Genomic DNA, 26,469 nt, shown 5'->3' with positions numbered 1-26,469 from the left:
GGAGCAAACGAAGAAAGTTAAGCAGTCCCGAACCGAGGTGCACAACCGACAGCTCCCAAAATCGAAAACTGGTCTCCAAACGAGAAAAGTGGCCTACGACCACGAAAAGTAGCCTACAGCCACTGAGAGATGGTCTACGAGACCTCTCCCTCCCTTCAGGAAGACAAAACAAGACCTGGTTTGCAAACCGAGGCAAAGCACAAAAGGGTCCCGAGGTCTAGGGGTAAGACTCTCAGCCGAAACTCCGAAACCTCAGAATGAGCACAACAAGCACCATCACCGAACGCTCAATCGATGACGTCTGTCTCTTAAGGTCGGTCAAAAATTGGGTGTCTACAGTTGCCCCTCTTTGACAGAACTCGAAAGTCATACGTGACGGGAGTGAATGTCAAAGCCCAAAGACGACCCATTTTTGACAAGGCCGAAGACTTAGACAAATAGGAGAGATAACAAAGAGATGTGCCCGCAGGCAAGGGCAAAAATGCAAAATGTTATGCAGGAAGATTTTGATAATTGGACTTATACGCTACGCGAAGCCGATTTGATAATTGGACTTATACGCTATGCGAAGCCGATTTGATAATTGGAATAATACGCTGCACGAAGCCGGTTTGATAATTGGACTTATACGCTGCGCGAAGCCGGTTTGATAATTCAAGATTTATGCAATGCAATGCAATGTAATAGCCAGGAAGTGAAGGTACCTTACCGGGGCAATCGGTAATGACCTACCTCATGTTGTTGGGGACCTTCCCCTTCTTCTCGGTTGAACCGCAGGTACTACTTTTCTCCCTGACTATGGTCGCAACTGTCCCTATTCTCCAACAGGGTGACAGACTAGGTTGGTTCAACATCCAGAATTGAGGCGCATACATATGCTATCTCAATCTATGGGGCTGCCATACAGATTTCAAGCCGAGGATATACCCCTGGGTATTTAAACCAGACTTTAGTCTTGGAAATCCCGAACCTTTGCGTTCTAGGCATGAGCCATTCGAACTATAGTTTCCACCGTTTCAGTTGGTCTCCTAGGAACTCACCACAAACACAGGCAGGTGGCTATACCAGACCACGGAAGTCGTTCGGGCACGACAAACACCAAAGGAATTGCACCCTTAGAGGATTTAAGGTCTCCTAGACCAGAATAAAATAGATATGATGCAATGGATGTAACAGATAGAGCAATAGATGCAAATGAGGTAACGCACTCCAACCACGCTGGAATCGTTAGAGGAGAAAGAACAAAGAAAACCAATCAAGAGCATGTTCCACGAAACCGGAGATAAATTCCAAACACGCTGAAATCGTGTGAGGAAGGGGACACTCTAACCACGCTGAAATCGTGAAAAGAGGCCGCAAACAAAACACCCAAGCGCGTACACGATGCAACCTGGGATAAATTCCAAACACGCTGAAATCGTGTGAGGAAAGGAACACTCAAACCACACTGAAATCGTGAGAAGAGGCCTGAAAACAAAACGCCCAAGCGCGTACACGATGCAACCTGGGATAAATTCCAAACACACTAAAATCGTGTGAGGAAATGGACACTCAAAACACGCTAAGATCGTGAGAGTAGGTCCGAAAACAAACTGCCCAGGTGCGTACACGACACAATCGGAGATAAATTCCAAACACGCTGAAATCGTGTGAAGAAAAGGACACTCAAACCACGCTAAAATCGTGAGAGGAGGTCCAAAAACAAACCGCCCAAGCGCGTACACGACGCAACCAGAGATAAATTCCAAACTCGCTGAAATCGTGTGAGAAAATGGACACTCAAACCATGCTGAGATCATGAGAGGAGGTCCGAAAACAAACCGCCCAGGTGCGTACACGACGCGACCTGAGATAAATTCCAAACACGCTGAAATCGTGTGAGGAAAGGGACACTCAAACCACGCTGAAATCGTGAGAGGAGGTCCAACACAACCCGCCTAGCGCATCTACAACGCAACCTGAGATAAAACCCGCCTAGGCCAGCACATCAGGCGTCCTGAGATAAATTCCAAACACGCTGAAATCGCGTAAGGAACGGGACGCTCAAACCACGCTGAAATCGTGAGAGGAGGTCCAACAAACTATCAGATGCGTGCTCGGCGCAACATGAGAAAGTCCCGGAGGACAACGATCCTAAACGCAGCTCGACGTAAAAGGATAAATGATACAAGATAACACAAGATGCAAATAAACGCAATAAGTGCGATGATACAGTAAATGTTACAAGCAATGTAGAGCATGATGTTTAGGGAATGCAATAAACAGACAAAGCGGCACTTTAGAAAGCACCTCATGGAGTGAGTGGCGGTAAACCGCTTTACTCTGGCGGGGATCTCTTCTTGTATTCTTCGAATACTTACCTTCAACTCACAGTATAAAGGTTCTGAAATGTTGACAAGGAGAAACATCTGCATGTAGAAACCACAAATGCAGTTTTTTGTCCTGATCATATTCATAACTTTCCCTAGGAACTCATTGCAAACACAGCCAAGATGCCTCCTGCGGGGAATGGTACTCAGGAAGAGCACATCTGATTGCCATTTTGGCTTTGAAATAATCAACACAGTATTCTGTTCACTCTAAACACACTGTTCATTCTGAACACACAGCCCATTCTGAACACATAGCCCGTAACACTGTACTCTGTTTCTTTTGAACATACAGCTCATAACACAGTATTCTAGTCATTTTGAACACACGGCTCGTAACAACACAATGCTCACTCTGAAGACATAGCTCATAACACAGTACTCGGTTTATTCGGTACACAGCTCATTCCAAACATATGAGATGCAGTGACAGAACTTGCAGAAGTTGAAACAAGCTCAGACGCTCCAAATTTTCCCTTTTTTCTTTTGCTTTGCAGCCCGAAACTTTCATAGCTTCAGATGGGTCCTAGTTTTTACTGTTCTCATATGACCTGGGTTGAACCCTGCGGTTTTATGAAAGAACAAATTATGTTTTGCACAAATGTGGAGAATGGCACGGCACTCTGAGCACAAAACGATTTTTTGAAAGTGAGATGAGAAAAGGGTTCTCAACCGGGTATTGAGCCTCCAACTGACCACAGCCAAAATGACTCAACAACCGAAAACAAAAGGTAGAACAACCTAAACACAACTCAACAAAGGAAAAACAAGGCAAAATAACCTAAACACAACTCAACAAAGGAAAAACAAGGTAAAACAACCTAAACACATCTATTGACACTCAAACGACTCAAAACAAGAATCGAAACAAACAAAAACACACAAACACAACACTCAGTTGTGTTATAAAGGCAAGAGACCTCTCGGTGCATGAGGAGCCAGTTTCTCCGGGTATTGTTTTCCACCTTTTCTCACTTGTGATTCTCACATCACTCGGCCCTCAAGCTCTATTTTTCTGAAAAAGCCCTTTTCCTCACTTTTTCTCTCAGCGCACATCTCTCTATTCTTCAATCTCTCATTTTTTATCCCTCCCCTGGGTGGTTGATGGATAAGCAGCAAGTTGTGGGCTCTTGCCCCTAGTATTCTACCATATTCTTGTGCTTGTTCACAACAGTGAATTTCTCCCACAGAGGGGTTGCGCTATTACTGGGTATGTAGCAAATCTGCAGCTGACATCGGTTGACGATGCTTTGCTGGGGAGTTTGGACGTGATCAGATCTATCCAGATGAGGGAGTGGAATATCTTGATCCATTCCAGTTCGTGCTTCGCACTTGGCTCGATACCTCGCTGCTTAGAGGATGTGAGAGCTTTCTGCCCTTTTCCGGTTAGCTTCAGTGGTACCCTTTTCCGGCAGGTATGAGTGCCCTTCTTGGCGAGTATGTTGGCAATGGGGAAAAGACAGAAAACCTGGCTCAACTGTGCCCCTAGTTCATCATTTTGACCATTTTTTTGTTTTTGGCTTTCTACTAAAACAATTTTGACCAAAATGAGAGTTAGATTAACATGCTTGTTCGATTTTCTGATTTGAAATCATGCAAGTCAGGTTATGAGCACTGAAAATTTTCCTTTTTTGGGTCCAAGAAATGGTCCAGTTTTGGAAAAATAGAGTAATTTTCGAGAAAATTAGTCAACTTCATTAAAAATTCTCAAAACTATTTTTACAAATGGCCACTGCTCAACGAGTGCAGAATTTACTCTTAAGATGCACAAACTCAGATCCAAAATAATGAAAATTGGCCCTTGTCTGAACGGCACTGCATGGCAATTGAAAGTTGGCCCTAGTCTGAATAGCACCGCAGCACTGCACGGCAACGGAAAATTGCCCCTAGTCTGAATAGCGCCGCAGCACATGGCAACCAGTCCTCATAGTGACAATTACAACCAAATTCTCAGATACAGAGAAGACAAAGACCAGAACCGTCACATGGACACAGTCGAATTTGAAGTGTTTTACGGCTGGACTTCAGAATGAAGTTGCCTACATATCCCAAACATGGGAATTAAGCCTTGCATAGTTCGGGGCTAAGGTACACTCAGGTATTAACCTCTCCTTTTAAGCTCTAACTTTTGCCAAGGCCGCCCTTTTTGGGTTTTCAACCTTGCGAGCTTTGTTCTTCTTTTCTTTTCAATTCTTTTTATTTCTTTTCTTCTATTTTCTTTCTCATCTTTTCTTTTCATTTTCTTCATTTTTCTTCTTTTCTTTTTTTTCATTCTTTGCATTTTTCTTTTTTCTTTTTTTTCATTCTTTGCATTTTTCTTTTTTCTTTTTTTTTGTTTTATTTTTCTTCTTTTTCTTGCTCTAACGTTTGCCTAGGTCGCCCTTCCGGGTTTTCGGCCCAGCGAGCCTCTCAAAGGTAAAAATGTAGCTGTAATACCCCTGTTCCGTAATATGTTAATTGGTCCTTAACATGATGTGATTATGTATTTTGATATGATTTTGTGTTCCACTATGTGAAAATATGTGGTTTGAAATTCTATCTGTTCACCGTAGGAATATCTGTTTGAATAATCTGCTTTGGGATTAAATTGAGGGCCTTATCGGCCGCAGAACTCGAAATTGATTACGCCATGGTGATTGGCATAATTTTTAGAGCCTACGGTGAAATTTAATTGAAAATTGATTCGGGTCAATTTAAACTGATTAAATTGATAAATTAAGTACCCCATTATTTTATATTAAAATATTTGTTAGTGGGGCTTGTTGTATATTTGCATTGCACTCTCCTTTAGCTCTCTCAAAACTCAAAATCTGAGTTAGACACTTGAGAGTGAGAGAGAGACCCGAATTAGAGAGAGAGAGGGGAGGAAATCAAAGTTTTGCTCTTGAATCTTGGAAGTCTTGAAGACAACTCTAGACTTGGCCATAAATTGGAAGAATTGAGCCTCTAGGTAAGCATTGATTCTTGAATTCATGAGTTTAATGTGTAATCTTGTGTGTTCAAGGGTTGTTTGTGATCAAGAGCAGGATTTAAGTTGGTTTTTATTGAAATTGAGGCTTGATATGCGCATGCATGTAAAGAACTCCTATGGAATCACAAAATCTAGCATGTAATTTGTGAAATTGTGAAAGATTGGTAGTGTAATCCCACATGCAAGCATGTCTTTGTTGAGTCTTATGGGAATGAGCACTAATTGCATTATTTGAAATGAAAATGAAGTCAAAATGGGCATGCATGTTTGAATAATTGAAGATGGGAGCTTTGAATGCATGAATATGTATGATAGAATGGAGTTTGGTGTCAATTTGAAACATGCAAGTGTTTAATCCTTGAGATTGAGCTCCATAATAATGTGTTTTGGTGTTTATACCTTGTTAGTATACTTATATGTGATATTTGAGCTACAGCATGCATGATTTGTTGATTAAAAGTCGGAATGGAGCTCAAGAACTCAACCTGGGATTCCCAGATTTTCGACGTCCGCTCGAGCGGGTGAAGTGACGCTCGAGCGGAGAAATCGAGCTCCCAGCATTTTCTGCAGACTTAAGGGTCCGCTCGAGCGGGTAAGTTGACGCTCGAGCGGGGAGTTATGTAGACAGGCGGTACGCTCGAGCGGCCGAGTTTACGCTCGAGCTGGAATAGAAGGCAACCAGTACTTTTGCAGACCTAAGGGTCCGCTCGAGCGGGGAAGTCCACGCTCGAGCGGGGACCCTATTTTCTGAAATCCTGTTTTTGCATTTTGTGTTCCGTTTTCCGTTCTCTTTCACTTGCAAGCACTCTTAGGCATATGTTAAGCACTGTAAATGAGTTAATGAGATAATAATAAAGCCTAAAGAGGAATATGTGAATTAAAGAACGGATTGAATTGTTAATGACCCTTTTGTGTTCATGGAATGTGTAGGGTCAAGCTCCAAGGCGAATCCACAAGCCGATCACTGTGAGTAATATCGATATTTGAATGCTTGTGAATGTCCAATTGTCTATTCCCTTATGAGCTTTATGAATTGCTAATTGGAATTATGGACGTAAGTCTGATATGAATAAGCATAAATGGACCCAAGGTCATTTTGATAAACATAAATGGACCCGAGGTCGTTTTGATATAAATGAATGGGCCGAAGGCCGTTTTGATGTAAATGAGTAGGCCGAAGGCCGTTTTGAAGTGAATGGACCAAAGGTCGTTTCGATGTAAATGAATGGACCAAAGGCCGTTTTGATACGAATGTATGGGCCGAAGGCCGTTTTGACATAAATGATTGGGCTGAAAGCCGTTTTGTCATAATCGATTGGGCCGAAGGTCATTTTGAAATGAATGTATGGACCGAAGGTCATTTTGAAATGAATGAATGGACCGAAGGTCGTTTTGATAGATATGAATGGACCTAAGGTCGTTTGGACATGAATGAGTGGGCCGAAGGCCGTTCTGACATGAATGTATGGGCCGAAGGCCGTTTTGACGTACATGAACGGGCCGAAGGCCGTTTTGATATGAATGGAAATCTGAATGGGCCAAAGGCCAGAATGTTTGGAACTACAGACACTTGATTTGAATTTTGTATAGTTATATATATATATTTGTTAAATAGAAGTATGTATTGGGCCCAAGGCCGTTTGGAGCATGTTGTTCTATACATCGTTATGTAACTGTCATATTTGATATTATTCACTGGGCTATCGCTCATGCTCATTAATGTGTCTTGTAGGTGAGCCAAGAGAAGTATAAACCCAACTCCAGTGAAGTCTGCTTGGAACAACTAAGGTTTTGAGAGAGTCAGCCCTTGTGTCTCACGCATGAGACCCGTCTTTGCCTTTTGTTATGTATTTACATTTTGTCAGGTTGGCGAAGTTTTGTATATGTCTGCTTATAGTTTTTATGGGTTGACTTAGTTTTGGATGATCCTGTCTGTACAGAACCTATGTCGCTATGTTTCTGTTGTGAGTTATTAACGTACATATGTATGGTTTGTTTTGATGTGCCATGTAAGCACAGCTCTACGGACAAAGTTTTAAATTTTGCTTCCCTTTTGGCCCCTTTACTCTGATGTGTTAAGTCTGTTTTCGTTTGAGGCCGTAGGTAATCTTAGGATTACTGGCCGGTTACGTCCTTAACCCACGGGGGCCGGTTTGGGTCGTGACAGAGTGGTATCAGAGCACGAGTTAATAACTCACGCACTTGTCCAAAAGAGCAATAAGCGTCTAGAAAAGATCTAGGATGCATTCATATGATAAGTATGAATTCGAAAGCATCGAGAATATGCTTAAGTGTTTTGATTTGGGCAATTATGTGCTATAAGTTGTGCTGTACTTGCATTGCAAACTGTTTGGTTACATATGCTCTCTAGTATATGCATATTTGTAGAATCTTTTGTATATTGTATAATGCAAGTTTAGTCAGACGGTGAATAAGAACTCCGTAAAGCTATGTTTAACTTTAAATATTTGTTAATGATATGAAATGACAAGTACCCTGGAATGCTATGTTTTGTACAAATGATTGTCCAAAATTTTCCTGGAACATAATTGTGGTATCCTTAGCGGAGGCCCTCGCCCAGGGGACATAATACTGTGGCTTATGGTCATGAAGCCCTAGCCCGGGGGAAATAATACCGTGGCACAGGCCCTCGCCCGAGGGAAATAATACCGTGGCCTATGTATGAGATATGTTGATATGCTTGACCAACATGATGTGTCACGCTAAAAGAAGTACCACACATGATTCGAATATGAGATATGAATTGTTACACTAATGTGTACAACAAGTTTGTTTTGATATAATGCACATACATGAAAAGTTGTTTATGTGCATTCAACCCTGCCTACGGGTGTCTATTTGAAATAGGAACATGATTTGAGTATATACTCACTTAGTAAATGTTCAGCATGCGATATTTGATAAATATGCAATTATCTGTTACGTAAGTGATTAATTGCGTACGGTATGTGAAAGGAGAATATAACAATGTGCTTATGTGCGAATGCACTCATGTGATTTTGTATTTAATTTCGTATTGGGCATCCCAGTATTTGGTAAAGTTTAATAAGAATTTGTGTAGAGTATGGGCAAAGTAAGGGCATACGGGTTGGAAGGTTCTCCCACAGCCCGACTTGATAGTCCGGAAAGAGTAGTACAAGAATTGGTAGGGATCTTGAGACAACAGCGTCAGTTGCCGCTACGGCAAGAACCTTTGCCACCACCAGTGTGAGAAACACCGAGGAGTTTGTTATCAGACTTCTGGGGCTCGTTATAGATATGGTAAAACGAACCATATGGCAAGGAATTGTCCCCGGATTGAACGAAATGTGAATGAATCCTCTGCCTTGGCTAAATCCGTACCAGTGGTAGGAATTGCTACTCAGAATGGAGTAATGACACTCATCCCAGAAAGCACTTAGAATGTTGTAACCGTTATCCCAGGTATCTATACTGTTTACAAATGAATGCTTATGTGTTGATTGATTCTGAATTAGTACGTTTGTACATCTTCGCCTGGGATATTATTTGATTCGGATCGGCACATATTTCATATCTGCTGCATGTGTATCTAGATTGGTTAGACCACATGATCGAGACTGTATTCATTAGAGGTATATGCCCCGTTTGGGAAATTGTGAAATACGTTTTGGAATATTGATTGACTCTGCACATGCACATTATATCTACACCTATGCTCAGGGTGATTTATTATGTTACCGTCTTCAATGACTAAACCACTGGAATTATGATTCTGTAATCATGTGACCAAGTTGAGCGCCCTAAATGAGGAACTCCATAATTGTGAGACCATATATTTTGATTGGTAAAAAGTTGACTGGGTGATGTGACTAATTTGGAACTTTTGCGTAACAATCCCATACTATGTGTGCCCGAGGAACTTTGTATAATGTATTACTGTGCACTATGTTCTTGCATATAAGGCTTATTTGGGAACCGCTATACTGATTATGATACGTACCTCCTGATATGAACACTTGCATGCTTATGTAACTATACCTGAACCTATATGGACAATACCGTATTGTACATGATTTGAAACACTTTGATATGAACAGTTGTGATGAATAATTTTGATATGACTTTGGGAACTGATGAACTTAGGGCAGTTGAGAAACTATCAACCATGTACCTAAACAAACGAAGTATGCCTTACAGAACCGAATGTGTCCTAATTGAGAAAATTTTTATCTGATTCGATCCGATGGAACCTTTGCCTGATATTGTTCTGATGGAACCCTCATTTGATATAATTTGATAGAACCCTTGTTTGATCTAATCTGACAAGGCCGTTGCTCGGATCGACTGATAAGACCCTCTATCTCATTTGAATTTATAAAAAAAAAAGGGGATTAAGAATTACTTGTGGATAAATAGCCAGATTATTCTTGGCAGAAAAACTGATAGGCCCAAAACTTGAATGCGTTTGGAATACTTGACTTATTTGAAAGACCTTTTGTGGGCTGTCAACAGATTGATCTAACTATGAACATCGTTGAGAACCAATCCCCAACTATTGAGGACATATGTGTTAAAAAAAAAAAAAAAAATGAACCGAATTGTACAAACCCGTGATTGGGTGTCGTGAGGAGCGTTGTTCCATTTTGTTTGTTTGACGCTATGGGAACCGATGATGGTAGATTGATTTGATTTTGAGCAGTACTGAACTTTTGTCTTTGACTGATCAGAACATGTTTTGTAAGGGAGAGTGGTTGTTTCAGTGTTATCAGATTTTGGGGAAATCAGGTTATAATGAATGGTGTTGAGTTGCTTTGATGACATTCTTAGAGTGTCCTTTCGTGCTAGGGGACGTTAAGCCTATGTAGCACCTTTGATTGAGATATCTTTTTGCCACCGACGGTTTCGTACGGGTGGGTTTGACTAATCGATCTGGAATCGGCCACCGACGGTCGCGAACGGGTGCGCTTCGATTCCGAGACGATTATTCTTTTGTTTTGTTTAGAATGTCATCTTTTGGTATTATGTAGATGTTTTAACATCCAAGGAGCTTTGAGAAACCCTGATTATCCGAAGATGTGTAAATTGTGTTTGACATGTAATTGATTGTTTTGATACTGCCCTTGATGTCATGAGGATTAATATATGAATTGCCTTATGCTTTTGACAACTATCAGATAATGTTGAAAGACTCGATGGAGCAGGGAATTGTATATTGAACCAAATTTGAAACTGTAAACTGTTGAATGAAGTAAGAACACGTATATTCTGTTAGAAGTTGATTGCATCGGTGTTATTGTGCTTTACAATTGGTACCATGGGGGCATATGAGTTATGTATGTCGTGTGGTTGATTGCTTCGTCATTATCCTAGTTGACACGGGAATCAGTGTCCGGATCCACTTTGAACTCCTGGAAACTTTTGATTGACCTTGGATAACTGTGAGGAATCGTTGAACTAAATACCGGATCGGATTGTGAATTATGGAATTATTGAAGAATGAATTGAACTTTTGTGACAAGGGAATAGACCGAACTTCTGTGATAAAGTTAGCCGACTTCTGAAATAAATTTGTTGGTGACCTACCATGAAGGGGGCAATTAGTGAATTTGTGTCTGAATATTTTTCAGTACCAACAGGTCGAAGTCGAATATCAAATGGTGACAGAACTACTTCAACCTCTCTCCATTTTGGAATGGAAATGGGAATATGTGGCTACGAATTTCGTTGTGGGGCTACCTTGAGCACCCAAGGTATAAGTCCCATTTGGGCTATTGTAGGTAAAATTATTGAAGGTGCCCATTTCTCCCTATAAAATTTTGTATGATGCTTGTAGACTAGCCACTGTTTACATCGATGAGATCGCTCATTTACATGGAGTCCCAGTACCTATTGTTTAGACAGAAATTCTAAAATGTGTTTGAATCCTGAAAAGCCTTCAAAAGGCAATGGGGGCTCAGCTTCTGTTCTGTTATGTTACCCGGACCCGAAGATTCCCTTATGAAACTGGTTATTCGTAACCTCACGTGTATATGTTCTATACTGTTCCGTTCTGTTCTGTTCTGTTAATGCTAATGGATGTGTCACGTAAACTTAATCATGACTTATGATTTCTGTATATGATCTGGACAAATTACGAATTTGATACGAAACTGAATTATGATTCGGCGCTGTTTTTCCATCCGCAAATTGATGTATGATCAAAAAGAACTTGTTAGACTCTGGGAGAAATGCTCCAAATGTGTACCTTAGATTTTCGAGGAATTGGAAAGATCTATTCATCGTTGGCAGACCTTACTCACGACGACGGCTTACACTCTAGTTTCGGTATGGCACCATACAGGCCTCGTATGGAAGAAAAGGTAAGTCACTGACTGAGTAAGAACTGAGTTTTGTTTGACTTTGGGGCTAAGTAAGTGGCTATCAAAAAGAAATGGAACCGTTGAATAAGAAAGTATTCCGAATTATTTTCGGCTACAGGTAAATTAAGTTTGGAGGACCAAACTTCCTAAAGGGGGGAGGACTGTAATACCCCTGTTCCGTAATATGTTAATTGGTCCTTAACATGATGTGATTATGTATTTTGATATGATTTTGTGTTCCACTATGTGAAAATATGTGGTTTGAAATTCTATCTGTTCACCGTAGGAATATCTGTTTGAATAATCTGCTTTGGGATTAAATTGAGGGCCTTATCGGCCGCAGAACTCGAAATTGATTACGCCATGGTGATTGGCATAATTTTTAGAGCCTACGGTGAAATTTAATTGAAAATTGATTCGGGTCAATTTAAACTGATTAAATTGATAAATTAAGTACCCCATTATTTTATATTAAAATATTTGTTAGTGGGGCTTGTTGTATATTTGCATTGCACTCTCCTTTAGCTCTCTCAAAACTCAAAATCTGAGTTAGACACTTGAGAGTGAGAGAGAGACCCGAATTAGAGAGAGAGAGGGGAGGAAATCAAAGTTTTGCTCTTGAATCTTGGAAGTCTTGAAGACAACTCTAGACTTGGCCATAAATTGGAAGAATTGAGCCTCTAGGTAAGCATTGATTCTTGAATTCATGAGTTTAATGTGTAATCTTGTGTGTTCAAGGGTTGTTTGTGATCAAGAGCAGGATTTAAGTTGGTTTTTATTGAAATTGAGGCTTGATATGCGCATGCATGTAAAGAACTCCTATGGAATCACAAAATCTAGCATGTAATTTGTGAAATTGTGAAAGATTGGTAGTGTAATCCCACATGCAAGCATGTCTTTGTTGAGTCTTATGGGAATGAGCACTAATTGCATTATTTGAAATGAAAATGAAGTCAAAATGGGCATGCATGTTTGAATAATTGAAGATGGGAGCTTTGAATGCATGAATATGTATGATAGAATGGAGTTTGGTGTCAATTTGAAACATGCAAGTGTTTAATCCTTGAGATTGAGCTCCATAATAATGTGTTTTGGTGTTTATACCTTGTTAGTATACTTATATGTGATATTTGAGCTACAGCATGCATGATTTGTTGATTAAAAGTCGGAATGGAGCTCAAGAACTCAACCTGGGATTCCCAGATTTTCGACGTCCGCTCGAGCGGGTGAAGTGACGCTCGAGCGGAGAAATCGAGCTCCCAGCATTTTCTGCAGACTTAAGGGTCCGCTCGAGCGGGTAAGTTGACGCTCGAGCGGGGAGTTATGTAGACAGGCGGTACGCTCGAGCGGCCGAGTTTACGCTCGAGCTGGAATAGAAGGCAACCAGTACTTTTGCAGACCTAAGGGTCCGCTCGAGCGGGGAAGTCCACGCTCGAGCGGGGACCCTATTTTCTGAAATCCTGTTTTTGCATTTTGTGTTCCGTTTTCCGTTCTCTTTCACTTGCAAGCACTCTTAGGCATATGTTAAGCACTGTAAATGAGTTAATGAGATAATAATAAAGCCTAAAGAGGAATATGTGAATTAAAGAACGGATTGAATTGTTAATGACCCTTTTGTGTTCATGGAATGTGTAGGGTCAAGCTCCAAGGCGAATCCACAAGCCGATCACTGTGAGTAATATCGATATTTGAATGCTTGTGAATGTCCAATTGTCTATTCCCTTATGAGCTTTATGAATTGCTAATTGGAATTATGGACGTAAGTCTGATATGAATAAGCATAAATGGACCCAAGGTCGTTTTGATAAACATAAATGGACCCGAGGTCGTTTTGATATAAATGAATGGGCCGAAGGCCGTTTTGATGTAAATGAGTGGGCCGAAGGCCGTTTTGAAGTGAATGGACCAAAGGTCGTTTCGATGTAAATGAATGGACCAAAGGCCGTTTTGATACGAATGTATGGGCCGAAGGCCGTTTTGACATAAATGATTGGGCTGAAAGCCGTTTTGTCATAATCGATTGGGCCGAAGGTCATTTTGAAATGAATGTATGGACCGAAGGTCATTTTGAAATGAATGAATGGACCGAAGGTCGTTTTGATAGATATGAATGGACCTAAGGTCGTTTGGACATGAATGAGTGGGCCGAAGGCCGTTCTGACATGAATGTATGGGCCGAAGGCCGTTTTGACGTACATGAACGGGCCGAAGGCCGTTTTGATATGAATGGAAATCTGAATGGGCCAAAGGCCAGAATGTTTGGAACTACAGACACTTGATTTGAATTTTGTATAGTTATATATATATATTTGTTAAATAGAAGTATGTATTGGGCCCAAGGCCGTTTGGAGCATGTTGTTCTATACATCGTTATGTAACTGTCATATTTGATATTATTCACTGGGTTATCGCTCATGCTCATTCATGTGTCTTGTAGGTGAGCCAAGAGAAGCATAAACCCAACTCCAGTGAAGTCTGCTTGGAACAACTAAGGTTTTGAGAGAGTCAGCCCTTGTGTCTCACGCATGAGACCCGTCTTCGCCTTTTGTTATGTATTTACATTTTGTCAGGTTGGCGAAGTTTTGTATATGTCTGCTTATAGTTTTTATGGGTTGGCTTAGTTTTGGATGATCCTGTCTGTACAGAACCTATGTCGCTATGTTTCTGTTGTGAGTTATTAACGTACGTATGTATGGTTTGTTTTGATGTGCCATGTAAGCACAGCTCTACGGACAAAGTTTTAAATTTTGCTTCCCTTTTGGCCCTTTTACTCTGATGTGTTAAGTCTGTTTTCGTTTGAGGCCGTAGGTAATCTTAGGATTACTGGCCGGTTACGTCCTTAACCCACGGGGGCGGGTTTGGGTCGTGACAGTAGCTTTGTCCATGTCAAATGGTTTTGAGATCCTGAAGTGATCTGAATCCAGGAGAATGACTGCTGTTCGCTAACGATGCAGGAGTCCATCCAATGAAGGGCTGAATTTGCCCCTAGTGTTGTAGATAGGAACTCGGTTATCCTTTAGCAATACTTTCTTCTTTCCTCCCTTCATGGATTTGACATTCTTGCCAATCTTTATCAGCTTGAGCAATGACCCCATTTTTTACTCTTCGAGCACATCTGACATTTTTGCCCCTAGTTCAAGGGCTGCTTTTGATCTAGCTTCGCAAGCTTCCTTTGATCACATCTGATATTCTCGCCCCTAGTTCATGGGCTACTTCTGATCCGACCACACGGGCCTTACATTGTGGTTGACCGTTTGAACATTCTAAATTAAGGTTCAAGGTTTGGAAACAAAGGGGTTGAGTCTCGAGGCTGAAAGCGATCCTAAGTTGCACAATCTCAAGAGTGATTCCACGCAGGTCTTCGTAGAACCACGCAAAACATTTTTTGAAATCTTTTAAGAAAGCGACTAATCGCTCTCGTCGAAGACAATGCAGAACAAATCTGGGTCAAGCCAGGATCCTTCTCAGTACTCACATTAACAAACATGATCTCATTCATTAAGGGATTAGCATGCCTCTCTTTCTCTCACTTGATCAAATTTTTGCAAATCCCGAGAAATTTCTTCCTCTTTGTTTTCAACACATTGTTCGAAAAGTTTTGAAAAACTTAGGTCAATACAATGACTTAGAGGCACAAAAGAGCAGGTAAAATGCATTTCCGTTTCATTCAAACTTCTGACACAACTGGCGCAAGGCAAAAGCAAACACAAGAGTGTGAAAATCACTGCTGTTTCATTCAGATCTGTTGACATAACTGGCTCCAAGGCAGAAACAGACTCAAAAGAAAGCAAAAAGACAAACACAAAACAAGATAGTGATGTCTGAGGTAACACCCCCGGAATCACCCGACTCCAACGCAACAGGACTGACTCGATACAACAAGACAGACCCGACTGACTTAGTAGAAAAAGACTGACTATATACAAAATAACAAAACTGACCCAATACCCAAGTCAGAAAGTACAAAAACTAGTATTTGCATATTGCTCAAAATAGTGCATGCCATTCCCACGTCTGGAGTAAATCGAGCGCCACCCGCAGCTGGTTCATCCCCCAATCACATGGTCACATTATCCCCCAAGTTCACCGATCCAGTGCCGATAGACTTTTCCGAGCTTGGCGCGGCAATGACCCCATTGTCAATCAAATCTTGCACTTCGTGGCGAAGACGAAAGCAATTGTCGGTTCCATGACCGGTTTGTTGATGGAAGGCACAGTACTGGGCAGCATCATGCATAGCCGGAAGAGGATTCGGGAGAGGCCGAGGCTCAAGGGGTTTGAGATGGCCTTGTCCAACAAGGATTTGGAGAGCTTTGGACAAAGGCATATAGAGGGCATGGAAGACCCTCTGACCTCGGGGTTGGTACTTCAAAGTTTCTGGATTTTTGCTGGACACACCAGCAAAGGGATTGGCAGGTGCTGGCCTGGTTTGCCCATCTCTTCCGAGTGCAGGATTAGAGCTCAAAAGATCGTTCTGGTACGACGACCCTTCTCCCGGTTTTTCCCTTGCTTCGAACTGCTCTCATTCTGAGTGACGAAAGTATCCTCCACAATCTTTGCAACAACTGTGAGCACTTGCTATTTGTTTAGCCCTTCCGCTTTCAAAGCCTCCACAGTCCACAGAAGGTGTTCATGGGGATCAATGCCTGCCCCTACCTTGTTCTTACCACTGGCCTCCACTTTGCCAAAGGATTGGCCTTCTTCCAATGCAACCTGTCCTAAGATTGGGGAGCCTTTTGTCGTGAAACTGCTAGCATGTGATGTGGCCGATGATGGAGCCAATGTCCCAGAGGCCAGATCTGTCACAGTTCTTTAAAGATATCATTCTTATCAACTCAGAAGTAGTGGGTTCACGGGTTTGAGATGATTAGAGTTCAGGTGTACCCATCATGCATAAGTCCATGCTTTCCGGAATGAACACCTCAGGCTTGGGTAAATGGGCTGGGGTGATGCATATGCTGGGGTCGAAGGTGGATGGTAGTATATGGATGAGGTTGAGGTGGGGAGGTGACGAGTCAGTACTAACCTGAGGTCCTTTGGGTGGAGCTAGGGTCTCTTCGTCAATAAGATCCTGATTCTTATGACGGAGGCGGATGCAACGGTTCATATCATGATCGTGTTGTTGATGATAGGCATAGTATTTAGCTGGGTCATATCTTGGTGGAAGAGGATTTGGAAGGGGTTAGGGTTCTAGGAGTTTTAGGTGCCCTTCTTCTCGCAGCTTTTTCAAAGCTTGAGAGAGACTCATGTAAAGAGGATTGAACTTTCGGGCTTGGGCCGATTTAAAGTGGCGGGTTTTTGGCCATTGAGGGAAGTGGTGATAGAGTCTACTTCTGAGCATTTTGCAGCTGTGCTACCATCAGTAGTAGCATTGGAACTGCGAACAACATTCTTCTGCAAAGGCTCATCATCTTCCACAAAAATTCCTTGTCTGATGGCATCCTCGATTTGAACCCCCATTTCATGAAGGGTTGGAAAGGTAAACAGAGGTAGGATGAACATCTTCTGTAACAGCTTGCCATGTAGATTCCGAACAATCATCCTGATCTGATCTTTGTCGGAAGGCCTTGTAGTCATCATTGAGGCCTTTGCTCTCCACCTCATCACGAACTCTGAGAAACGCTCATTTGGTTCTTGGCAGGTGACTTTGAGATCACGAGTTGTGACCTCGATCTGTGTGTTGTAGGAGTATTGAGCAATAAAGGCCTCAGCCAGCTCTTCCCAGTTCCATTTCACAGAGTCCTCCAATTTCGCATACCAGATTGCGGCCATCCCAAACATGGTTCGGCCGAAGAGAGACAGCTTCTGGGCTGTGGTCAAACCCATTGGCCTCAGGATATCGGAAAACAGGTGGAGGTGCACCATTGGGTCTCCAGAGCCGTCGAAGCAGTCGATATGCGGCATTTTGAATCAGTCCGACAGAGTCACGGCCGAATCGGTGTACCCATCCTCAATATCCAGAATGGACTTCACGCCCTGAGACTTCTTGAACAACTTTTCTAGCTTGCTCACGTTTAGTGTTGTGGGGTCCACTTCGAACTCAAATGGAGAATCTGGTAGGTTGGTGGGTGTGGGTGCCTTGGACAGCTGGGGTAGGATTGGGGGCGAAGCCGGCCCCGTTGGAATGTCCGTATCATCCTGGACGTTAACTGTCTCCCCGAGTATAGGAACTCTTGGTGGGGGAGGAGCCTGGTGTGAAGCAGATGCTCCAGTCTGCTGCTGTAGCCTGATAATTACCTCTGCCTGTTGGGCCATGACCTCAGCCTGCTATTTGGCAAATTTCGCTTGACGAGTAACGTCCTGCTGCATGGTTTTCATACTCTCCTGGAGCTGACGCATCATCTCTTCCATTCCCGCCATACTGCCCTGATCTAACTGATCTACCGGTATATCTGTTTCTGTGGTAAAAGCAGATATCTCAACCCAACTGCACACAGGTGAGATGGATAACGACTGCTGATCGGAAGACTGTTGAACTGATGATCTGCGCCTGACTGACCTTTTTACCCTGCCTCTGGCGAAGGAACACTGATCTGCCCTTGAACTGAATCTCTGACCTGACAAAGTCTATCAACACAAGTCCAACGTACCGGGGGATATTGGAGCCTTCTGAAGCTATGGTTCCAAGACTACCCCTAGCAAAAGAGAAATTCACCAGAACAGATATGAGCATAACTGAATGACTGCACTCTCTACTGGATTCTGCCCAAAATTCTTCCTTGTAAACTGATACCCTCAGGTAAAACTGATTCTCCTAAATACTGATGCCCTCAGGCTTGATACTTAGACTTGCAAACTGATACATGCATTCCTATAGAGACGCACTCTAAAAGTACATAGCAAGCAAGTGAGAGCCAAAATATCCCTATGTTGGGGTAGGGTTTCCCTGTCCTATTTTGTCAGGAGCTAGGGTTTCACTATGCATGCAACGGTTTCAAACAACCTACAATCGGGTAAGCAACCTGTCCTAGTTTGGAATGGTCACTATGGATTCCGATATGCACTAGGTCGAATGGTCAAAAAGGGTGCCCCGGTAAAAACCGGGGTTTGTGTTCCCATCGTGGCAAAGCCCGTAACCAGTCAGCCTTATGGCACGCAGATGGCAAACACAGTGTCCTAGGCGCACCAATGCACATGCTATACAAAGAAACACATAAGTGCAAACAAAACAAGATATCACGAGTTCGAGTCAAGTTCTCTAATTCCCCAGCAGAGTCGCTAGAAACTGTAGACGTCCCCGAATGTCCCAGGAGGGAATCCCGTTTTGTTCATTGGGGCTTACTACAGTTTGGACTCAATGTCACGGTCCTGTATCTAATCTCGCGGAGTGCAATGCAAGACCGATGAATCATCAAAGAGTCCAAATCTGGCAAATCGTTTTGAAAAACTGATTTTTAGAAAGAAGTGCCAAACATGGACTGCTTTGCCAGATACAGAGTCGCCACCTAAATGTTTTATTTTGGGAGAATTTAGGAAACCGTGACTCATGCCTAAGGCCATGTGTCTGTCATCACCAAAGTTGTCTCGGCTCGGGAACTTGGGTACAATTGGGGAAGGTCACTTCATGAGCACCCCCGCTCGCCCGATCAAAGATCGGCCTCTACTAACCATGATATCGAGTTTTGAAAACATTATGTGCTCTTATTCCGGTTATTAGCCTAGAATTACTATGTGATGCACACAACATACAAGTATAGACTGGATCGTTTGAGTTGGAACAAAATATTTCATGTTTGTTTATTTGAAAGATGGTTTGATGGTGCTACTCGCAAGTAGGCTAAGACGTGGATTTGCCACCCTCAAGTGGGCATAAGAAAACATGATTTTGCCACTCTCAAGTGGGCTTAAAACTCTCAATTGGTGAATTGTTCTAATTCAAATAACCCAACCTTCACCCACAGGCATTCAGGCAGTTATATCACATAAGCAAATAGCCCCATGGTAAGCATGCTATCATGGCAGTCACTCACACGCATGCAAGGATGCTAAAGCATAAATACTTACCGAGTACTCCAAGCCAAAGAAAGAAGCTAATTAGAAATCATGCATGAATCCTAACTATGCTGAAATGCCTAATGCAACACATGCAAAAAATGCAACTAAGATAGGCTCGGCTATTCTAAAATGGCAAATGAAATGCAACAACTGATACACATATTCAACTCGAAATTGAAATACAACGCAGTTAGTATGATGCACCGAGCCCGGTGCATGCAAGATAGATAAATGGATGCAAACATACGAGCATAAGTATGCTAATTGAAATGTGCCCTAAACTAACCATCATAAGCTGGTAAATAAAAGGGAGAAAAACGTGGGGTTGGAAGGCATGCATCACACACACACGCACACTTATTATAACATTGCCCTCCTCGGAGGGCCCGAATGAATAGTACAGAATAAACTAGCTAATCTAAGCTAATTAAACTAATTATTACACAACATTAATTAATTAACGAATTAACTAAGTAAGTAAGGAGACTAGCATGCAAATTAAACAAAATGGACTGCCTCAGCTCTGTTCCGAATGATAAGGATGCATGCATGCTCAAGTCGCCTTGTCGGGAAATCCATCGCGATGTCCCGATTTGCCTCTGTTTGCAACAAGTCCCAGAACACTGTACAAAGCTCCAAAAGGCTGCTGACCAGTTTTTGCTGCTGGTTTCCAGTTTGCTGCAACAGAGAGCGAGAAAGGGGCATGGCAAAGTATTTTCAACATATGTGTGCATGACCACTCTCCCCATCATTGCACAAGCTCCAGGGAGTGTAGTCCTCGATCCTCGTTCTACCAATCACGCATCTCGATGCATGATGGCCGAGGAGTGGGATTGTACGACTCGATGTAAAATGAATGCACATATAAACACAGCAAGGCCTAAACTCCATCATGGGTAATCCGGAGTGTCGGTGACCGAGAATCGAGGCACGTTTCGTCACTTGGAGTATGAAACGTCCCTCGTTTCCCGTGTTTGGACTAAATCCTTTTCCAAACACAATGCAACATACATGGCATACACAATACGACTAGCATGCAACCCTAAACGCAATGCAACCTAATCATGCTAGCATGCGAGGGATGATATGCAAACATGCAACTAGCATACACAATGCTACGAACTAAGATTGGCATACTCAATGCACATGAACTATATGGCATACGCAATGCACATACGAAGATGGACATGCACAAAGACATGAACAAGGCATACACAATGCGACGATCAAGCATGCGACAACATGGATATGGCATACATAATGCAAGATGGAATTAAACTAAAATGAATGGGCCTCAGCCACACTCAAATCAGTGGCCATACATGATGAAAATGAAGCAACAACACACATGCAAACATGCACAAATGCAAGGGACCAAACCTAAGGCACAAAGTGCAACTCCACCAAAGCATGGTAAGCATGAAATATGGCATACAATCGCATATTTTCCAGCTCTGAAATGACAAGAAAGATGGCCCCGAATCATGCAAACACCTCACACAATGCATGCTAGATGGCCCAAATACCGAAACTAGTGAAGTGAATTACATTATAGGCATGCAAAGTAATACTCAAATGGCCAAACCAGCCCCAAACAGTCCCTATGCAGGCCAAAACAGTAGCAAATATGGACTAAAATGATGGCTCGCAAAGCATGGAAATGAAGCTCATGCAATGGTCCAAAAATGAGGTATTCATGCATAACTCTCAAACACATTTAAAGAGTAGAAAACATGGGAATATGGCATACATATAAGATCTGAAATATGATTCACAATGATGCCAAAACAAGGAAACACCTCAAAATATGCATGCAATAGGCTTCAAAACTCAAAGCTAGGCAAGGATATTGAACTACAACCATGCATAGCAAACATCATTCGACCATGAGGCCCAAAAACAGAGCTAAGGCAGTCCAAAAAATGCACAAAATCAGTTTAAGGCATGGCCAAAAAGTGCTAGAATCAAAGGCCAAAATAGCATGCAATGTAAGCTAGTAAAGAGGATTTGCACTACAAGCATGTGAGGCAATCAAGAGGCTACTAAACCAGCAAAATCTAGAGGTATGACATGCCAAATAAAGCCCAAAAACCCACTGAAACATGGTTAATGCATGCAAGAATGAGATGCTCCTTTGATATGCTATGAAGAGGGTTATTCTACACATGCAAGATGGGCATCCAATATGGAAAAACAAGCTCTGGATAGAGCCTATTTAGGTCCTAAAACTCATCAAAAATGGCCTGAAACATGTCTTGGAAGCATGCAAATAAGGGCTCCTTTGTAAGGCCAAAAATGCTAGAAAACAAAACAAGGAGAGAGAGGGTCACCCCTCTCTGGTTTTGGCACTCAAAATAGCATGCTAGCCACTAAAAATCTATTGGATTTTAGTGGCTAAAAGGCCAAACAAAGGCCAACACAAATGCTCTAAGGCATGGCTCAAAACAAGGTAAAATGAAGCATGCAAGGGGGTAGATGACCCCCAAAAGAAAAATGATCGTAAACAAACATGTTAAGGGCCTCAAAATAAGACGTTTTTCAGTTTACACCAAAGCTCAAATATGCTTGCAAGTATAGCTAAAAGATGAAGCAAAATAAAGCCTTAAAAGGGAGAAAGTGTGTTACCCTTGTAGCACAAAAGGACCAGCAACCTCTGGACCACAAAGACAGCCTCTCAACCTTTGAAAATGGCCTCCAAGATGCTTAGAGTGATGGTGGAGGGGTTAGGTTGGGAGATGGTATGCAAAGGTGCAAGAACCATGCACTTTTTGAGCTTAGATGTAGAGATATAGAGAGAAGTCTTGTATGCCTTAGAAAAAAAAATTAAACCTTCTACAAGGAAGGGGAGCCCTTCCTTTATAGACAAGAGGGACTAAAGCTCCTCCTAGAAGATTAAAACGAAGGGCAAACATCCTCCATACACGTGTATGGAGGATGCAGTCTGTGCCTTCCAGCTGGCACAGCTGGAATCAACTCTCTGAGACAGAACTGATGGGAGCTGGCCGACCAGTTCAAGTGGTCGGCCGACCACTTGCCCTGATGGGAGTTGGCCGACCAGTTCAAGTGGTCGGCCATCCAGGCTCAAAAGGTTCAAGTGGTCGGCAGCCTCCCAGGGTGGTCTCCACATGAAATGCAAGCAAGTGGTATGGTGGGAGACCAGTAAATGTGACCCAAAAAACAAGGAGACCAGCTTTCTATCAAGAAAATAGGCCGGCGAAGAGAAAGGTGGTCTCCCATCGTTGTACCACCTTCCAAACAATGAAAATAGGGTCCATGCCAAAAATAAACCAAGACGAATGCAAAACGAGGGTTCGGGGGCCAAAACGCGCAGCCAGGTGCCCATAAAACTGACTGTTAAGCATCGAAAGTGGCGTGCGACCACGAAGGTGGTCTCCCGGGCCACACTGTCCCTCTAGAGAGAGGAAACAAGGTGTGTGCCAAAAACTGAAGCAAATGGAGAAAGTTAAGCGGTCCCGAACTAAGGCGCACGGCTGACGGCTCCGAAAACTGAAAATTGGTCTCCAAACGGGAAAAGTGGCGTACGACCACGAAAAGTATCCTACGGCCACTAAGAGATGGTCTACGAGACCTCTCCCTCCCTTCAGGAAGAGAAAACAAGACTTGGTTCGTAAACCGAGGCAAAGCACAAAAGGGTCCCGAGGTTCGGGGTAAGGGTCTCAGCCAAAACTCCAAAACCTCAGAATGAGCACAACAAGCACCATCACTGAGCGCTCAATCGATGACGCCTGAGTCTTAAGGTCGGCCAAAAATGAGGTGTCTACACATACCCTAACCCCTAAATTATAATCCCCAAACCCTAACCCCTAACCCCTACCCTTAACCCTAAATCCTAAACTCTAAATCCTAAAAACTGTAAACTCTCAACCCAAAACCCAAAAACCCAAGAACTCCAAAACCCCAAACCCCAAATCCCAAACCCTAAGCACCTAAACCTTACAAGCTAAACCTTGAACCTCGAAATCCCGAAACCCCAAACCGTAAACCCCAAACAACAATACCTAAACCCTAAATCCTAAACCCCAAACCCCAAACCCCAACACCAAAACCCAAACCCTAAACCCTATCCTAACCCCAAACCCTAAACCCCTAAACCCTAATATTGAACCCTAAACCCTACATCCTAACCCCTAACGCCAAATCCTAAAAAGTCCTAAAAAATCCTAAACCCTAAACCTTAGACCTAAAACCCGAAACCCAAAAACCCCAAAACCCCAAATCCCAAACACTATACCGTAAATCGTAAACCCTAAACCGCCAAACCCAAAAAGCTAAACCCCGAACCTCGAACTCCGAAACCCCGAAACCCAAAAACCCCAAACCCTAAACCCCAAATTGCAAAACCTAACCCCAAACCCCAAACCACAAACCCTAAACCTTACCCTAACCACCTAAACCCTTTCCTAAACCCTAAACTGTACCCCCTAACCCCAAACTTTCAAACCCCCAACCCCAACCCCCAATCCTAGACTCTCAACCCTAGACCCTAGATCTTTAACCACTGCAACCCCAACCCCAACCCCAACCCCCAATACCCAAACCCCCAAACCCAAACCCTCAACCCTAAATTGAACACCTAAACCCCAAACCCCAACACCCAAACCCCTAACCCCCAAACCCTAAACCCTAAACCCCTAAAACCCTAAACTAAACCCCTAAACCCCTAAAACCCTAAACCAAAACTCTAAAGCCCTAACCCCTAACCCCCAAAGCCTAAACCCTAAACCCTTAGGGTTTAGGCTTTGATGATGATGATGATGATGCGTGGACACTTTTGAGCAAGATGTCAAGTACGACAACCGTGTCCAGAGCGAACACGATATTCGTATCATTGGATTGCGGAAGTCTGAAGAAATTATTAGGATCAGCATCGGCTCGCAGTAATGCGGCAAAGAGGTCTCCCCAACCACGCACTAGTGCTAGCATCCAATTAGGGGGTGGCAAAGAACTGCTGCTGCTGAATGTGGTTACGAGAACGTTGGAGATACGAGTGAATGTAATCGATTCGCAGATCATTTGAATCACGATGATCAGTGACTTCATGTGATCTGCGTAGGAGATTGTGGAGGTAGCCAGATCATTTACGGCATCAGTGAGTGCGGTCAAGCCAAGCGCTCTGTTATTCATACCTTGTTCGGAAACATGTTCCAGGGCATTATAGCCGCCATCGTAACCTAAGAAAGTGGGTCCGGGAATTAGATGTGGACAAGTAGAAGAAGTATGCCCGAACTCCAACCACTCCTCAGAATTCTCCAATTGGTAGGCGTCCAAATGGAGGTTATCCTATCGAATCCTTAGCTTGATCCAATGATTGTTGGTTCGCAGTATAATGTTGAACCATCGAGTGGGTGGATTTTGCTGAGCGGGAAGTACGAGAATATTGTGTGAAAAGGTCTCTCCTAATTCAATGAAGTGCTTGTAATTATCATTGACATTAATAATCAATCAATAGAAAAACATAAAAATAATAACTCAATGGAGTGCTTGTAATTATCATTTTCAATGTTGAATTCATCATTAACTCAATTGAATTCTGCCATTGACAATAATAATAAATCAATGGCTAAAATAATAATAATTAAAAGCTAAAATAATAATAATAATTAAATACCAGTAATAAATAATTTTTATTTTTCTTATCTCAGGCATTATTGTCAAATCTTGAATCGAATCGTGAATCGTTTTGCTAAAATATTGAATTGTGAATCGTATGATTCACTTTATTCGTTATTTGACAATAATTCCTGAGATAAGAAAAATGAAAATTATTTATTACTAGTATTTAATTATTATTATTTTAGTTATTGATTTATTTTAATTGTCAATGGTAGAATTTAATTGAGTTAATGGTGGAATTCAACGTTGAAAATGATAATTACAAGCACTACATTGAGTTATTATTTTTATGTTTTCCTATTGATTGATTATTAATGTCAATGACAGAATTGAATTCAGTTAATGGCAGAATTCACAAAGGAGATCAACATTTAAAGGGGTAGTGGAGCATATAGAGACTTCATTGAGGACCTGCGTGTTGAATTGGGAGAGACCTTTTCACACAATATTCCCATACTTCTCGCTTAGCAGAATCTACCCAGTCGATGATTCAACATCATATTGTGAACCAACAATCATTGGATCATGCTGAGGATTCGACGGGACAACCTCTACTTGGACACCTATCAAATAAAGTTTTTGAGTGGTTGGAGTTCGGGCGTACTTCTCCTACTTCTCCACATCTAATTCTTGAATTCACTTTCTTGGGTTGCGATGGCAGCTACAATGCCCTGGAACGTGTTTTCTGGACAAGGTATGAATAACAAAGCCTTGTGCCCGACCGCACTCACTAATGTCGTAAATGATCTAGCTACCTCCATGATCTCCTTTGCAAATCACGCGAGGTCATTGATCATCGTGATTGAAATTATATGTGAATTAATTAGATTCACTCGTATCTCCAACCTTATCTCTACTACATTCAGCAGCAGCAGTTCTTCGTCACTCCCTGATTGGATGCTGGCGCTAGTGTGTGGCTACGGAGACCTCTCTGTTGCATTCCTGCGAGCCGATGTTGATCCGAATAATTTTTCTTACTTCTGTAACCCAATGATATGAATATTGTGTCCGCTCTGGACGTGGTTTCCATACTTGGCATCTTGCTCAAGAGTGTCCACGCATCGTAATCATCAATCCCCAAACCCTACATCCTAGGGGTTTAGAGTTTAGGGTTTGGGGATTGTGGGTTAGGGAGTTAGGGGTTGAGGGGTTGGGGATG

At 42.4% G+C, this 26,469-nt stretch overlaps 1 protein-coding gene across 1 annotated transcript; it reads right to left on the bottom strand.

The window, feature by feature from the left end:
- Window positions 1–24,422: 24,422 nt before the first annotated feature.
- On the bottom strand, window positions 24,423–24,821 carry LOC145793191 (ribosome-inactivating protein charybdin-like). The gene has a single exon (XM_082875946.1). The coding sequence runs from the start codon at window positions 24,819–24,821 to the stop codon at window positions 24,423–24,425; it is 399 nt and encodes a 132-aa protein (XP_082732072.1).
- Between the last annotated feature and the right edge of the window lie 1,648 nt (window positions 24,822–26,469).

This window comes from Camellia sinensis, chromosome 6 (genome assembly GCF_055761805.1).
Source record: "Camellia sinensis isolate YWXY chromosome 6, ASM5576180v1, whole genome shotgun sequence".
Classification (NCBI taxonomy): domain Eukaryota; kingdom Viridiplantae; phylum Streptophyta; class Magnoliopsida; order Ericales; family Theaceae; genus Camellia; species Camellia sinensis.
The sequence above is the reverse complement of the archived record's forward strand: the minus strand, read 5'-3'. Positions and strand labels throughout refer to the sequence as shown.